The sequence below is a fragment of the Carettochelys insculpta genome, chromosome 30, assembly GCF_033958435.1.
Source record: "Carettochelys insculpta isolate YL-2023 chromosome 30, ASM3395843v1, whole genome shotgun sequence".
NCBI lineage: Eukaryota > Metazoa > Chordata > Testudines > Carettochelyidae > Carettochelys > Carettochelys insculpta.
In genome coordinates this window covers 3801129-3816067 of record NC_134166.1, presented here as the reverse complement: position 1 = coordinate 3816067, position 14939 = coordinate 3801129, and the positions used below count along the sequence as shown (strand labels likewise).

At 54.2% G+C, this 14939-nt stretch overlaps 1 protein-coding gene across 5 annotated transcripts in view; it reads right to left on the bottom strand.

The window, feature by feature from the left end:
• SH2D2A (SH2 domain containing 2A) overlaps positions 1-14939 on the bottom strand; it is a 23828-nt gene extending 8889 nt beyond the window's left edge. The window contains exons 1-9 of one of the 5 annotated variants that reach the window (XM_074981393.1): positions 14812-14939; positions 9123-9307; positions 7045-7274; positions 6534-6623; positions 5810-5975; positions 4957-5160; positions 4337-4858; positions 3492-3648; positions 143-2572 (exon numbers count right to left, since the gene is read on the bottom strand). In XM_074981393.1, coding sequence (XP_074837494.1) covers positions 3499-3648; positions 4337-4858; positions 4957-5160; positions 5810-5975; positions 6534-6623; positions 7045-7274; positions 9123-9307; positions 14812-14845 — 1581 coding nt within the window. In that variant the 5' untranslated portion in view covers positions 14846-14939 and the 3' untranslated portion in view covers positions 143-2572; positions 3492-3498. Of the gene's footprint in view, positions 1-142; positions 2573-3491; positions 3649-4336; positions 4859-4956; positions 5161-5809; positions 5976-6533; positions 6624-7044; positions 7275-9122; positions 9308-14811 lie in introns of those variants that run through there. The other 4 variants (XM_074981392.1, XM_074981391.1, XM_074981394.1 and 1 more) reach the window with 4 other exon arrangements.

The window sequence follows — 14939 nt, the reverse complement described above, 5'->3', positions numbered from 1 at the left end:
GTTGAGTGTAATTTCCTTTCTGAAAGGCAGTTAAGAGTTCAAGGGCAAACTTTCTGTCTTACTATTTGAAAATCCCGTTTGGGCTAGCTCAGTTTGTACTTGTGCGGACACACAGGTTTGAAGTGTGTCTGGTGATTTTGTTTTCCTTTCCATGCCCTGCTGTAAACTTTGAGTCACCTTTAAGAGAAACTTTTGTTTTCAAGGTGGATGTTGGCTAACAAGATGTTAGCCAGGTTTGTTGCAGTTTGAAAACAGCACACAGACAACCCCAATCTCTGGACTTCACGGCTGATATTCTGGTTTCCTCTGCCTGCACAAAAAGCTATTTTAAGCTCTGGGATGTACCTGAATGGGGAATGTGTGGCTGTGTATTCCCAATCAGATTCAAATACTAGTCGAATCCACGTGTTTTCGGAGTGAGCAGGTGCCCTGCAGCTCACAATGAACTGAATTCACAAAGGGAGATAGCAGTATTTCCTGTAATCCAAACCTAAGCAAAACCTACCTACACCCTATCTGCTTTTTAAAATGTCATCTTATCCATGTCAGTCTTAGTTCCTGCTGATGCATCAACTCTAGTTTAAATGTTAAGTCCACCCACGTGGCTGGAAAAGGGAAGCCATATCTAGACTTAAATTAGTTCCACAGAACACTTAAACATGAGGTTTTTTCCCCTTTCACTCGTGTTGGTGAGCTCTTCAGAGGCAGAGCTGGGCATCTGTCCAAATACATCTGGACCATCCCTTCTGGCCTTGCTTAGTAGTTCATTGTTTGCTGCCCAATTCTTATTATGCTGAAGCAAGGAGTCAATCCAGTTCTTTAAGTTACGTTCCTGACATCAAAGGTTTTATTTGCTGTAACTTTACTAAAGCAGTTGACTACTGCAATTCCATTGAGGAAAACACCAAAGGGCAACTTGCTCCCTTGGACTCTGTTCCAAAAAAAGGGGGGGGTACCTGGCAAATGAAATCTGGGTATTTTAAAAAAACAATTTACAGGTTAGTTCCCTGGATGTTTTAGTACTTTGCAAAGCCCCTTTTGAGTGTTCCAATGACCAGAATAACGTTACTGTTGAGTAATTTATTCACATCTTATCTGTATAGTGAAGTCTTCTGACAAGAGATTTGATAAAGGAATAAAACTTTTAAAGGAACCAAACCTCCCCTCTGGCTGCATCTCCAGGGGACGGGGATTGCTCACATGCTCTTGTCACTTTCAGGAATTGGATTGACACAGGAGTGATTAGATCTTTCCAGTGTTGGTATGCTGAACCCACAGTGCCTGCCTACTGCCCATGAAGGCCCTGTTGTACCATGCTGGCATCACAGTGGAGTTTTGTAATGGGGACAGCTGTAATGTACAACCAATTTAAGGTCCCTTTCATCTGCCAGAAGAGGGTCTTGTCTGCACATCCATATCGCATCTTAGTGACAGGTGTAGCGCTGTTGATGGGAGAATTGCTCCTTTTGAGGTAGTATCTTCTACAGCAGGCGCTCGGTCAGTATAACCATGACACTCAGGTGCAGATTTCCCACATGCTGCGGTAACGCCATTGCACCAAAGTAATTCTGATGTAGACCCTGAATAGAAACACCTGAAAGGTGGTTCACAGCTCAGGGGAGATCCACTGTTGACTGGTGAATTCTTGCCCTGAGGAGTGGGAGTGAAATACAGTCCATCAGTTACAGATCAAGCAGACAAGAGTTCATAGACTTAACATGGAGGCCTGTCTGTCGTCTGAGTGGGATTTCAGTGCTGCCCAGTGGCATGAGAGTTGATTTTGTCCCATTGACTTCTGTTTACTCCTCTTATTTAAAAAACAAGATTCATCCTTATCCAAACAGCTGTACCCCTGCAAGGCAGTGGACATCTGTCACTCCTTGGAGAGTTGGTAGTTCCAAGACATGAAGCAGTTTCTAGGACTGTGCCCAGTGACACCAAGAAGCAGACACACACCCCCGGGGCGGCTGGAGGGGAGGAGATGATGTCATGGGTCCAGAAAAGATGCGAGTCTTGGGCACCAAGTAACCTCTGATGGAGAGCAGGATGGATGGAGAAACCTGGCCATGAGCTGTGAGGACACGGGGAGCTGATTTCAGTGGCAGTTTGGGCCCTCAGGCAGGGTGCTGGCTAGTTTAACGAAAACTGGTTTCTGTTTGTAGCTGTGCAGCTGCTGCTTGGGTGACCTTGGTCACATCCCTGCTCTGTGCTTGGGTTTTTTACTGATGTTGAACTGTATCGTCCTTTCCATGGTAGGCCCCTTCCTGAATTTCCACCCTGCTTGGAAGAAGGGGAGAGCATGAGATCCCTGAATGCATGGAGCAGGCTGCTCTGTGCACAAACACAAGCGGGGAAGACAGAACAGTGTCCTTATATCAGCAGCAATTCTGTGTCCTGGGGAACAGCTGACTGGGAAGAGACTATCTCCCACAGCTCTCAAGCCCTGGGCAGCGGGTGTCCTTTTTCCTCTTCCCAGTTCGGATGGCGGAGAGGGTGATGGCACGAGAGCTGGGGGAGATGGGGCAGGCAGCTAGTGGAGGGATGTTGTGACACCAGCATGTGACTTCCTACTCTTCAGGAGACAGAAAAAGGTTACTTAGGCCTGTGAGAAAATCTGACAACTTCTGAAGAGGTTAACACCCTCCACTCCCCCCCGCAGGTCCTTGTCCTGTTTGTCTTTTCACTCTCGTGGGGCTGGGGGCGGCTGGCTATTTTCCCTCTGCTTGTGTTAATTTTCTGCTACTGTTTTATGGATAAATTGACTAGCTAATGGGCCACACCTGTGTCTTTTCAGGGCTGTAGTGTTTTTACCTCAATGAATATAAAGAGGCAGTTTCATGGGCCTGGTTCTCAGTAAGTCAGGCCTGGAGATGCTGCCTTGGCTTTGGAGCAGGAGGAAATGGTTCACTGAGGATACCCTATTGCTCTGTGTGGTGTGGAGCAGGTGAAAGGCCTTGCTGTCATCCCCTGGGGTAGGAGGTGAATTGGGGACATGGCTGGAGAACCATAGAGGACCCTGGGAAGCAGAGTCAGCATAGGCTCGAGGGGGCCTAGAACAGCACCGGTCTTGGGGGAGTGCAAAGGTAGCTGAAAATGTAGCTGAATCTCAGTAACTACGATACTGGTAATGCTGTAATCCCGCCCCCAGGCTCTTAACACCCACTTTTCCTGAGAGGGAAAATGAGGCACAGAGCAGCTCCTCTGTGCTTGCTGAGTAGGCATGTGGCAGGACTCCCACACTGCCTCCCTGTTCGCTTCGCCTGTGGGTTAAAATTTTAACTTGCCCCCGAAGGGATTCTCATCAGTTTAGTTTACAAGTGTTTTTTCTTTTTTAAAATTAAACAACCTCCCCCACCCCGCAAAAAAAGGCTACTACAAGAAATGCCGTTCTCCTATTTTCCTTGGAGACTAATTAAATCCCTAATGATGCATGAAGGTAGGCGTTCTCCTGCTGCCTCTCAAACTTCCACAGGAGCACCTCTCCTACCTACCTAGAAGTTAACGCTTCTCTGAGGCGTGCCGGCTAAGACGGTCTCCAGGAATGAGCTCATAAATGTTTTCTAGACCTTCCTGTCCCCTGCCGGTGGCTGGTCTGGTCATGGTGGCTGTCTTTCTGCCGTAAACCGGGTCATCAAACTCCAGTGAGGGCTGGGAGGAAGGAGGACAGGGGTCATGTGAAAGGGATGGAGAATTGCAATGGGCCATTTCTATTCATACTGTGGTGCTGGGGAGAGAGATGGGTTGGGGTGCCCTGGGATCAGTAACTCCTGATGCACCCAGGCTCTGTGTATCATCCCCCACTAACATGCCTCAGCTGTGACTTCAATGGCGGTGTGGACCACTGGGCAGGGCACTGGCTTAGACTCAGGAAAACTGGTGTCTGTTCCTAGCTCTGCCACTGCTCCACTGGGTGACTTTGTTCACATCCCTCCTCTGTGCTTGTTTTTCCTCCCACCAGTTGTCTTTCCTGCATGAAAACAGAGACAGGCTTTTGCTGTGCAGCTGTAGCACCCAGCGCTATGGGGCCCTGAGCTCCGTGGAGGCCTCTTGGCACTACCCTAGGACCCCAAAATTATGGAAGGGTCAGGAGAAATCTGTCTCCTTGAGCCATTCAGGCTGTGGTCCCTCCACTAGCTGGGGAGGAGGGAATAGCATTGGTGGGTTGTTTGGAAGAGACCACCACCCACTAGGGCCTGGACTGAACCAAACTCACGGCACATGCCTACCCCCCAACAACCAGCTGGATTTGAACCAGTGGCCGTCAGACTCAACTGGTCGTGCCCCCTTGTGGCCATTTAAATGCTGCTCCTCACTTGTCCTGCTGGGTGGCACCCACCTGCAATGATGGGCCAGACAGCCTCCCCTGGTCCTCTTCTATGGTGGAGGCTGCAGGCAGCTGGTTCCTCCTGAACCCCTGAGCTGATCTGCTCCGGAGGAGCCTGCGGTGTCTTGGCAAAGGCTCAGCTGGAGGTCTGGCTGAGCTGCATGGCAGGGTGGGTGCTGTGTCCTGAAGTGCTCTGGATACGTCACAGGGCCGGGCCTGGCGTCCCAGCTCCACTTCTGCGTAGACGTTCTCAGGGCCAGGGTGGGCCTGTGAGCCCCGCCCCATGGCGTAGTAGGGGATGGGCTCATCAGGTTCATAGTAGATGCGGCGTTCAGGGGGCGAGAAGCCTTCGCAGGGCTCAGCGTAGGTGTGGAACCGCATGAGATGCTGGTACTTGGCCTCTGTGGGCTGGGCCGGTGGGGGCTGTGCACCAGGAACAGGTGCTTTGCTGACATGGGCATAGGGATCTGCAGAAATCACTGGCTCCTGTGCGGGGCTGCTGGGCCTCTGAGTGGAGCCAGCCTTGGGATGGAGCTGGGGGACAAAACAGGGAACATAAGGGAGGAATGAAAGGTTACCAGCTTTCGTCTAGTCAGTCCCTCCTTCTTCCCCTTGTCTGTGCCCATGTTTACCTCCCTGAAAGGGCATCCTTTGGTCCTTTGCTCTGCAGCCAGCAGGCAGGGATGGATCTGCTCACCAGGCATCCAGTGCTGTCTGAGGACCAAGCTGTATGGTTGGCTGCCTTCTGCCAGGGCAATGTTTGCTGGCTCGGGTGGGGTCGCAGTTGCTGCTTCAGCTGTAGCTGGGATCTCATCACTTGCTGGGCTTTTGTTATTCTGCAGCAAAGAGAAAAACTTTTGGCTTGAAAAGAGACAGTAGACAGCCCAGCCCGGTGGTTAGAACCGTCTTTTAGGTGTTTGTACAGTGCCTAGCACAGCATGCTCTGATCCCATGACTGGGACATCTAAGTGCTCTGGCAATAAAATAACAAACAGCAACAGAATACAGAGGCAGGGTGTCAGGACTCCTGGGTTCTCTTCCCGGTATGCTTAGGGTACAGGGCATAGTGGTGACAACGGAGCACAGGGTATCAGGGCTACAGGCTTCCATAGTTACTGTGCCACTCACTGACTGCGTCCCCCGGGCCTATCTGCCTTTCAGTTTCCTTGGAGTAGAGAAATACTCCAAAGCACTGGGGACAGTCCTTTGGTGCTGCACCTCTTGGGGAGTTTGTAGGGGACACAATTCATTCTGGTGCGAATTACTGTAATATCTGTGCTGCCTCAGTTTGCACAAACCTAGAGCAGTGCTGCTTGGCCTGGAGAATCACATCAGTAGTACAGGGCTTATGACACACAGTGGAGCAGTTCTGTTCCCCTCCAGGCAGTGGTGACTCCAGCCAGCCAACATGTTCTCATGCTATTCTTATATTGGCAGTTGCAACATTCCAGCAGGCCAGGCACTCTGGGCGAGACACTTTCTTACCCTGGGGCATGCTGCAGTCAGGAATTCATAGTATGGGGTGACAGGGGCAGTGGTGTAATGCTGGAGCAGGCCCTGGAGTTCGGTGTGGGCGCTGTCCTCTCCAAGGATCACGTAGCGCTCATCTGCCAACTGGTCTAGGATGAAGTGCCGGCAGCGATCTCGGCCCCTGGCACACCGGAGAGAATCAGCCCAGGGTGAGTGTCTGTGCGTGTGTGTCTGTGAAATTCCAACCCCACACTGCAGTCAGCAGGAGTTGCCCTACTTCCGTCTAGTGGGTCTGACTCAGCCACACCCAGGTCTTCAAGGAACCAGGGAGGCCGGGTGGATTGGAAGAGGGGCTCCCACAATCATGTCACCCAGAGCAGTGCAGTATGCCTCCTTGTCACCCCCAGGCAGCTGGGCTGCGTAACAACAATGATCCCCAACTCTGAGAGACTGGCAGCTCTCCCCTTCCCCCCGCCAGTGGTGTGACACTCAGTAATCAGCATCGGTTAACAGAGCGCCCAGAGCTGGCAGCCTGTGTTTCTACTGGTGGTGCACATCCACACATGCCTTGGTGCGTAGAATAAAATTAATTCTGCCCAGGCATGGAAAAAATTAGAGGGCTCATTGGAGGCCTGGTGGAACACAGAAGGCAGAGGCAGCGAGTGGGGCTGAGGCACCCAGGTGAGTTCACCTGCAGGCCTGGGAAGGCTTAGGAGCAGGGGCAGCCAGGTGACCTCACCTGTAGGACAGGACGAATCCAACTGTGCTTTCACTGAAGCGAATCAGAAAGGAGCCCAGCGGCTTCTGTTGCAGCAACTGCTCCGTGTCCCTGAGCGGGAAGGACAAACAGTGTCAGAAATCACCAGGGGTGAAGACAAGCCGAAAGGCAGCTGCACCTGGGTGAAGGGGACTGGGAGGTGCTGTTACCAAGTCAGGGACCATCCCTCAGCTTCCCCTCCACTTGCAAAGGGACAGTCTAGACATGGGGAGTCCCGCAGACTCGTAGTGAGTGGGGGTCACATCCAATTTGTTCGTAGAGGCGCTGGGGAAAGAACCCAGGAGTCCGGGCTCCCTTGCCTGCCCAGCTGACACTCCCTTAATGGAGGCTGGCATTGGAAATCCTTTCCTTAGCCCTCGGGGTGCAGCTGAGAAGAGCCCCGGAGTCCTGGGGACACTGGTCTGCAGCCCACGCCAGGCAGCCACGTATCTCCCCCTTCCGGCTCTAGCGCACCAGCCAGGCACCCCCTCACCTCCTGCTGACGAACCCGTGGAACCAGGGGGGCAGCTCCCCCTGCTGGCGGATCCGGCTCGCCTGCGTGCGCTGGAACCACGCCCAGGTCCGCGCGTGCAGCACCGATGGGGCCTCGGGAGGGTCCAGGCCAGGTCCCAGCCGCGCCCACACCTCTGCTCCCTGTGCAGGGTCCCCGAGCACAGACCAGCTCAGCTTGGCGCTGGCAGGCGGCCACAAGCTGGGAGCGACCTAAGGGAGGGGAGCAACAGAGGCCTGGGTGAGGGGGAGGCGAAAGGACAGGGAAGCGTCCTTTGCTGGGGTGCACAGGCCTGGCTCCTGCTGATGGGAGCCCAGGTCCTGCTTAGTGCCACGCTGGGTGAGCAATGACTGTGGGGGGAGCCCCCGTCCGACCCCCCACCACACAGCGCCCCCTAGTGCCATGCTGGGGGAGCAATGACTGTGGGGAGAGCCCCCGTCCGACCCCCCCACCACACAGCGCCCCCTAGTGCCATGCTGGGGGAGCAATGACTGTGGGGAGAGCCCATGTCTGACCCCCCCACCACACAGCGCCCCCTAGTGCCACGCTGGGTGAGCAATGACTGTGGGGAGAGCCCCCTGCCTGACCCCCACCACACAGCGCCCCCTACTGCCACGCTGGAGTATTGGGGCCAGCGGTGGCTGTGAGGGGGGTGGTCAAGACCCCCGACAGAATGGTGGAAGTGGAAAGCAGAGCACAGAGCCCTGAACGTGTGTCTGATGTGGGCAGGAGAATGCCCCCCCCCCGGCCCCTGCTTTCCAGCGGTGCCAGGGGGTTTCTCTGTGTGACACTGGGCAAGGCAGGGCCGGCACCAGGGAGCTTGTCTCAGCCTTCGCCGCCCACAAGCTCAAGTAGCTGCTGCTGCCAGAGACCCCGAGAGGCACCTCCGGGTTCTGTCCTTTTAGGACCATAGGCCCCATCTCCCTGATAAGGGAGCCGAGCGAGCAGGCGCCAGGGCCGGGCAAGCGTCCCGGGCTGATTAAAAATAACCCCTCTCCAGGACCCAGCTCTGCAGGGTGAAGCACCAGGCGCTGGCCCAGCAAGTGGGGTGTGTGCCTCAGCAGCGTTCTGCTAAGGCAGCTGTGCGGGCTCAGCCCCTCTGTTGGCATTGGGGTTGGGGAGCCAGGGAACACCCCCTTGCAGGGCTGGGGAATGACTGGGGCTGGGCACAACCCAGCGGCTTTCATCAGCTGGAAAGTGGCTCCTGAATCCTGGGGTCTGCGAGTGTGGCTGGCAGCTTCCCCATGTGCCCCCTGCCTCGCCAGGCCCACTCCATGCTGCCTGCCCCACCTACTGAGCCTGTGTGCCCGGGGGTATGTGCCCATACCCTCGTGGGCAGACAGATCGTGAAGGGTGGCCAGGCACATGGACAGGTGGGTGCAGTAGGCACTTCAGGGCTGCTGGGCATATAGCTGGAGGAAGACCATAGGGTTGTCAGGTGGGTAGCGCAGGCTGGATGGAGTGAGAGGTGCTAGCGAGAGGAGAGATGGATAGCTAGAGGGCAGGCACAGAAGGAGGGAGATATCCTACAGAGTGGACAGACAGATGGAAACTGCAGGTGGGTGTATGGAGAGAGGCAGGTGGGTGCTGTCGGGCAAGGGGTGGCTGGATACACAGGTGGACGGAGGAGTGGGCTGAAGAATGTACCGGCTGCATTACCCCCTCATCAGCTGTGAAATCCGTTAGCCTTTGTTCTGTTATTTCACCCACCCAAGCAGGCAGACAGACAGAGCATCCTCCTACAACCCACAATTCTTTCATTCTGCATCTGTCAGCAGGGTTGTCTCTAATTTTTTTCCATCCATGTGAGGAATAAAATTTGTTACATGCACTGAGGCCTGTGCAAATGTGCACCACCAATAGAAGTGCAGGGTGCTGGCTGTGGCTGCTCTGCCAATCAACTGAGCAGCATTTGAATCACCCCTGAGTGGCTGCCCATGTGCTCAGCTTACAGAGAACACTGCCCATGGGAACCCCACCCCCACCTGCAAAGCCGCCCTGCACAGACTGGAGCAGCAGGAAAATGGCCAGTTCTACACTCCTGGGCTCCTGATTCCTACCCTGGTGCAGGTGCCTTGGTCCCTCTGAGAACAAGGGGGCTGATCTTCCTCCTGGGCCCCTGCTGATGCCATCCTGATCCCGGCGCCGTCCAGCTGAGCTGGCTTGGCTGCTTCAGCTTGGCCAAGACTGTCCGGTTTAAACGTGCTGAAGAGGAGAGGTCCCTGGTTGTCCCAAACATCGGCTCCTGAGGATGCAAACAAGCAGATTTAGTCCTCTAGAAGGGACCCCCCGACCCTGGGTCAGGAGCCTTCCCACCCGCCCCCACCCCCCACAGCACTCTCACAGCCTCATGAGCCTTTTCCCACAGCTCTCACCCCCCCTGCCCAGGTCTCTTTCCAGACAGGCCCTTGCCCAGCTGCTCCGAGCCACCTGGCAGGAGCGCAGTGGGTGGGGAAGTGAAGGCAGCACCAGCCTGCAGTGTACAGCTGTGTATTTCACTGCTCTGGTTCCCCTGGACCCTGCCAGCTATAACAATAGTCACCGGTAGGGAAACTGAGTTATGGAGATGGGCTGTGCCTTCTCCAAGGTCACCCCTAGCCATCTAGAACTAGGATTAAAACCCCAGTCTCCTGAGTGGCAGACCAATGCTCTACCCAGTAGGTCACGCTGCCTCCCCACTCACAGGGCCTGCATCTCAAGGAGTGTTGGGTGCTGAATGCTGATCCTCCCGCCTGGGAGGAAATCCTGGCCCACTGAGGACAATGGAAACCTTTCCCCTGCCTTCCTCGCATCAGAGTTTCATCCTCGGGGGGGGCAAGCTTTAGAGAGCACCCTCTGAGCTGGAGGGTGTCCTGAAGACAGATTGGCCGGGGGCCAGCCCTGTCCATTAGCCGTGCCTCAGCCCATCTAGATGCTGATGCTAGTGGCAGAAAGCCCAGTAGCTGGGGCTGACTGGACCCTCTTTGTTGGGCTCCTACAGGGTGGGGTTAGTGGCTGGCTGAGGACAATCACTAACCTGAGCGCTTGCCTGGCAGGAAAGGAGACGGATGTGGAGTTTGTTTGAGGCTTTGATTGGCCTAAATCAAAAGGACGCTGAGACTCCAGCAGAGGCTGAACTTGTCACCTGCTGACTCCAACCCCCAGCTGGGGCAGGCTGGGGAACCTGTGGCGAGGTGCAATGCACCTGAGATGGGACATCTTGCGCCCCTCCTTAAAGCTTCCTTGTGCTGGATTCTCCTTTTACCTGCCAGAGCTTGCCCTTCATTGCCAGTGTCAGGATACTGGGGGCTATTCACCAAGCCCCAGCTCCTGGAGTCCTGTGATGATACTTCCAGCTCTCTCTCTCTCTCTTTCTTATCATACATTTCTAGCATGGGGAGGGGTATTTTTTCTGCTCTAACTGGAAAGGCCGAGAAACTAGAAGGCAAATAAAAAGTGCCCAGATGGTCGTTCATTTAGAAGAACAAAATCTCGGGACTCAACTCAAATCTCATGATTTTCTGGGCTCTGACTCATGACATTTGAGCTCTTGTAGTTAGCACACCCGCATCCTGCCTTGGAGCTGGCTTTCTGTGATGCCGTGGGGAAGGGGAGTGAATCCCTAGGGTGCAGATGGGTTCCAAATGTGGACGCTTTGCTCTGGAGGGCAGGAGGAACATTGTGCGTTTCTGCCGTTGCAACAGGGTGCACAAAACATGCAGCTGATTTGCTGAATTTTCGCTGAGGATGCAATAAGAGGGATGCTGTGCTGTGCTGTGCCTGCAGCTAAAGCCACAACTCAGCTCAGCCGCTCCCAGTGCCCTTGTTCTCAATGTGGGCACACCAAGGTCTTCCAGGGGGTATATGACCTCACCTACATATTTGCCTAGTTCTACAACTGGCTACACTAAAAAAACACTAATAAAGTCAATACAATCGGAAAGTTCATTCAGACAATGACTTGCTTCTCCTGCTTTGTATGTCTTATGCTGAAATGTAAGTCCTGTGCAATATTGCTGTTCCAACTGATGTAATGCTAATAAGATGGTAGAAAGACAGCAGGTTTTCAGTAACAGTCCGCTCTGCAAAGAGCTGGGGAGGAGGGGAAATTGACCCACCCTGATTCCCAGCTGGGGTGAGGTTGATCTATTTCCCATGGCAGAAGCTTTGCAAAGTGGCAGAGGGAGGGAAACTAATGACCCTCTTGCTAGGACTAAAGCAGAACCTCCTGCTTGAGCCCCCAGCTGGTGCTGGGTGGTCATTTCCCCACCCTGCAAAGGGGTGAGGGAGAGGAAACTGCAAACCTCCCTGGTAAGACCGTAACCGCAGTAAACAGGAGTCAACATGACATTTTTGAGCAATCAGTTCAGCCAGAAAAAGTGGGGGCACCGTGGCACTGTCTGTCTTGTTGAAGTGTGCTTGCTGTGCTGCTGAAAGGGTTGGGAACCACTGCGATGTAGACAAGTATCGGAGGGGGAGCCGAGTTACTCTGCGTCTTCAAACACAACAAGAAGCCCTGTGGCTCCTTATAGACTAACAGGTATTTGGGAGCCTCAGCTTTTGTGGGCAAAGACCTGCTTCATCAGAGGCATGATCTGCAGACGGCGTGCAGAGCACAGCCTGTCGCTGCACGCCAGATTCTTTCTCTTACAAGCTGCAGTTGTGAGCTGCTTTTTAACTTTGCCAAACTCCCACTTCTGGGCTGAAGTTTCCCAGGCTAAGTGTCTGCCCTGGGCTGAATTTATGGTGAAAGCTTCAGCTGCAAGTGTTCAGCTGTTTCTGTGAAAGAGGCAAGGGGGAAACGTGCCATTCTCACCATGCAGAAAAAACACTTCCTACCCCTGTATGGGATTGCGCTATCAAAGACTGCAGCGTACATTAGGCCCTTTGTGCTCTGAAGTCAGTTTGCACAGGAAGCCTTAATTGGGCACTAAACTTTTCAGGGTTGTTTGCATATTTTTGCAACCTTAACGTGCTCTGAATGGTTTGTAAGGTAATCTCAACCTCTCCCTAGGCTGGTTCACTCTCACAAGGTGTAGTTCTAGTGCCATGGGGGCCTTAGTCCTGCACGGAGGCCACTGTAGTAGCACAGGAAATGAAATTATTTTGTTGTGTTGCAAACCACCTGATCCAATAATAGCTGAGCTCTCAGGAGCATCGAACAGGGATTAATTAAACCAGGGAGTCATTTAAACTGGCTGTTGCCTCCTATCATAGCACCTGGGAGACAGGGGGAGCAGTGACCGTAGTGTGCCTCTGAGTCCTTTGAATGACAGCCCAGCTCCTGGTGCAGCAATGGTGCTGCAAGTTTCCTGTTGTTTGTGCCCCCAAGGACACCTGGGTGTGGTGGTAAGTTATAAGGGCCTGTAGCACATGGGCTCCAGGAATGGGCTCAGCCCAAGGGCCCAGCTGTACCGAAGCTTGGGGCTGGTTCTCTCCCCCAGTCCCACCTGCTGCCTCAGCGTGTCTTTGCTGGTGCATCTCCCAGGCTAGCTTGCCACCCCCAGGTGAGCTTTGCTGCCTGCATCCCTTCCTGTACCCTGATGCTCTGCCCTAGCCCCCAAACTTCCTCCCCCCAAGAGCCTGCAACTCAGAGCCCCTTCTGCAGCCAAACTTTCTCCCAGAGCCGGAGCCCTCACCCCTCCTGCACCCAAACTCCCTCACAGAGGCTGTACCCTGTCCCCTGCCCAGAGCCTGCACCCAATACCCAAACTGCTTCCAGAACCTGCACTCCTTCCCCACCCAAACTCCCTCCTGGAGCATTAGGCAGGTGGGCGAATTTGGCCCCATTCTGGACACCACTAAAAATCCAACAACCCTGCCACCCCCACACCTGGTAATTGCTTTGGAGCTCTGCTCTGAGGCAGGGTTGCAACCCCTGGGTTCCGGTTCCAGGATCGGGGCCTCCGCTCGTGCAAAAGAAAGTTGTCTCTCTGCAGAGCGAGCTAACTGCCTTTCCTGGTTGCAGCAGCACCCTGGGTCTCGCGGTACCAGAGAGCTGAGGTGGGGAGGATGCAGCTCCTAGTGGGCCAAAGTCTGTTGGCACAAGAGACAAACTTTCGAGCTACGCAGAACTGCGTCAGGTCTTGGGAGTTCGGAAGCGTCTCCGTCACCAGCCAGATTTGTTCCCATAAAAGAGATTCTCTCCCAGAGGCCTCTCTTGTTTCTCCCTTCCCCACCCGCTTTTCATTTAACATAGACTCATCAAACACTAGACCTGGAAGGGACCTTGAGAGGTCATCCAGTCCAGTCCCCTGCACTCAGGGCAGGACCAGGCACCGTCTAGACCACCCCGGTAGATATTCCTCCAACCTGTTCTTAAATATCTCCAGAGATGGAGATTCCACAACCTCCCCAGGCAATTTATTCCACTGTTTGACCACCCTGATGGGAATTTTTTCCTTAATGCTCAGTCTAAACCTCCCTTGCTGCAGTTTAAGCCCATTGCTTCTTGTCCTGTCCTCAGAGGCCAAGGAGAGCAAATTTACTCCCTCCCCCTTGTAACACCCTTTTAGGTACTTAAAAGCTGCCGTCATGTCCCCTCCCAGCCTTCTCTTTTCCAGACTAAACAAACCCAGTTCCTTTAATCCTCTCTCACAGGTCAGGTTTTCTCGACATTTAGTTATTCTAATTGCTCTTCTCTGGACCTTCTCCAATTTCTCCACATCTTTCCTAAAATGGGGGGCCCAGAACTGGATGCAATACTGAGGCCTACTGAGCGCGGAATAGAGCGGAAGAATGACTCACAACACTCCTGGTCATGCAACCCAGAACCACGGTTTTTGTTTTGTTTTGGTTTTTTTTGGCAGATGTCTGACTCATGCTCGGCATGTGGTGCACTATGACCCCATATCACCAGTTCCCAACCTTTTCGTTAGTGCAGATGCCTCACAAACCGTTCATGGACGCTTATCAAAGCCAATAATTTCTATGATCATGTTAACTTCTCTTTTTTTTTTTCCTCCACAGACCCCCCGCAATACCCTTGTGGTCCCCCAGGGTCTGTGGGGCCCGGGATGGAAACCACTGCCCTAGATCCCTTTCTGCAGTTCTCCATTGTGTAGGTGTGAAACTGATTGTTCCTCCCAGACACCTCGCAGCCAATGTGTGACCCAGCCCTGTTCAGCCTGAGTGTGGAGTGCGGGCTGCTGCCCATTCTGCTGAGGTACCGTCAGACATCTGCTTTGCAATGGGGCAAACAGCCAGCCCAGGGGCAGGAGGCTGTGTCGCTGACTTTGCAAAGGTCACTGCTCAGGCAGAGCCGCGTTCAAGGGATAGCTTGAGGGTGGGCACCACCAGCCCATTTGCGGTTCTAGATCAGCTGCTGGGAGAGCAGCTGTCGCCCTACAGAGGCTGGTGTGGGACGAGTGGTGTGGGTCTCAGTGGGACCCCTGCTGGCTGGTGCCTGCATTCCCTCCCAGCTGGGCAATCTCTGGAAAGAAGCCCAGGGCGCCATGGGGCAGGGGCAGAGCTCCTAGCTTGGCTGGCAAGAGAGGGCCCTGGTTTCCACTACCGAAGGGACATGCCTGCCACTGAACAGCTGCAGGAATCGTGCATTGCATTGCCTCAATGCTTAGCCAGCGTTTGCTCATCTGTAGCATGTTCCCCTCGGGCCGCTGCCCCGCTCCTGCCTGGAGGACTCAGTTCTCCAGGGCTCCTGCCTTGTCTCTCTTCACTGGACCCCCGCCCCCCCGCAAAGGGACAAATGTGATGCTCTGAAGAACAGCTGAGATTGTTCCTGTGCCCTGTCCCACCCCCTCTGGCTCCTACCTGTCCTAGGCCCCTCCTTGGCCTGGAAGTCCATGCCCGAGGTGGCCCCCGTGGGGAGCCGAGGTCCCAGGACCCGGCAGCAATGTCGGCTGGAGGCAGGGGACTTTGCGAGTTCCCCTCACGCTTGC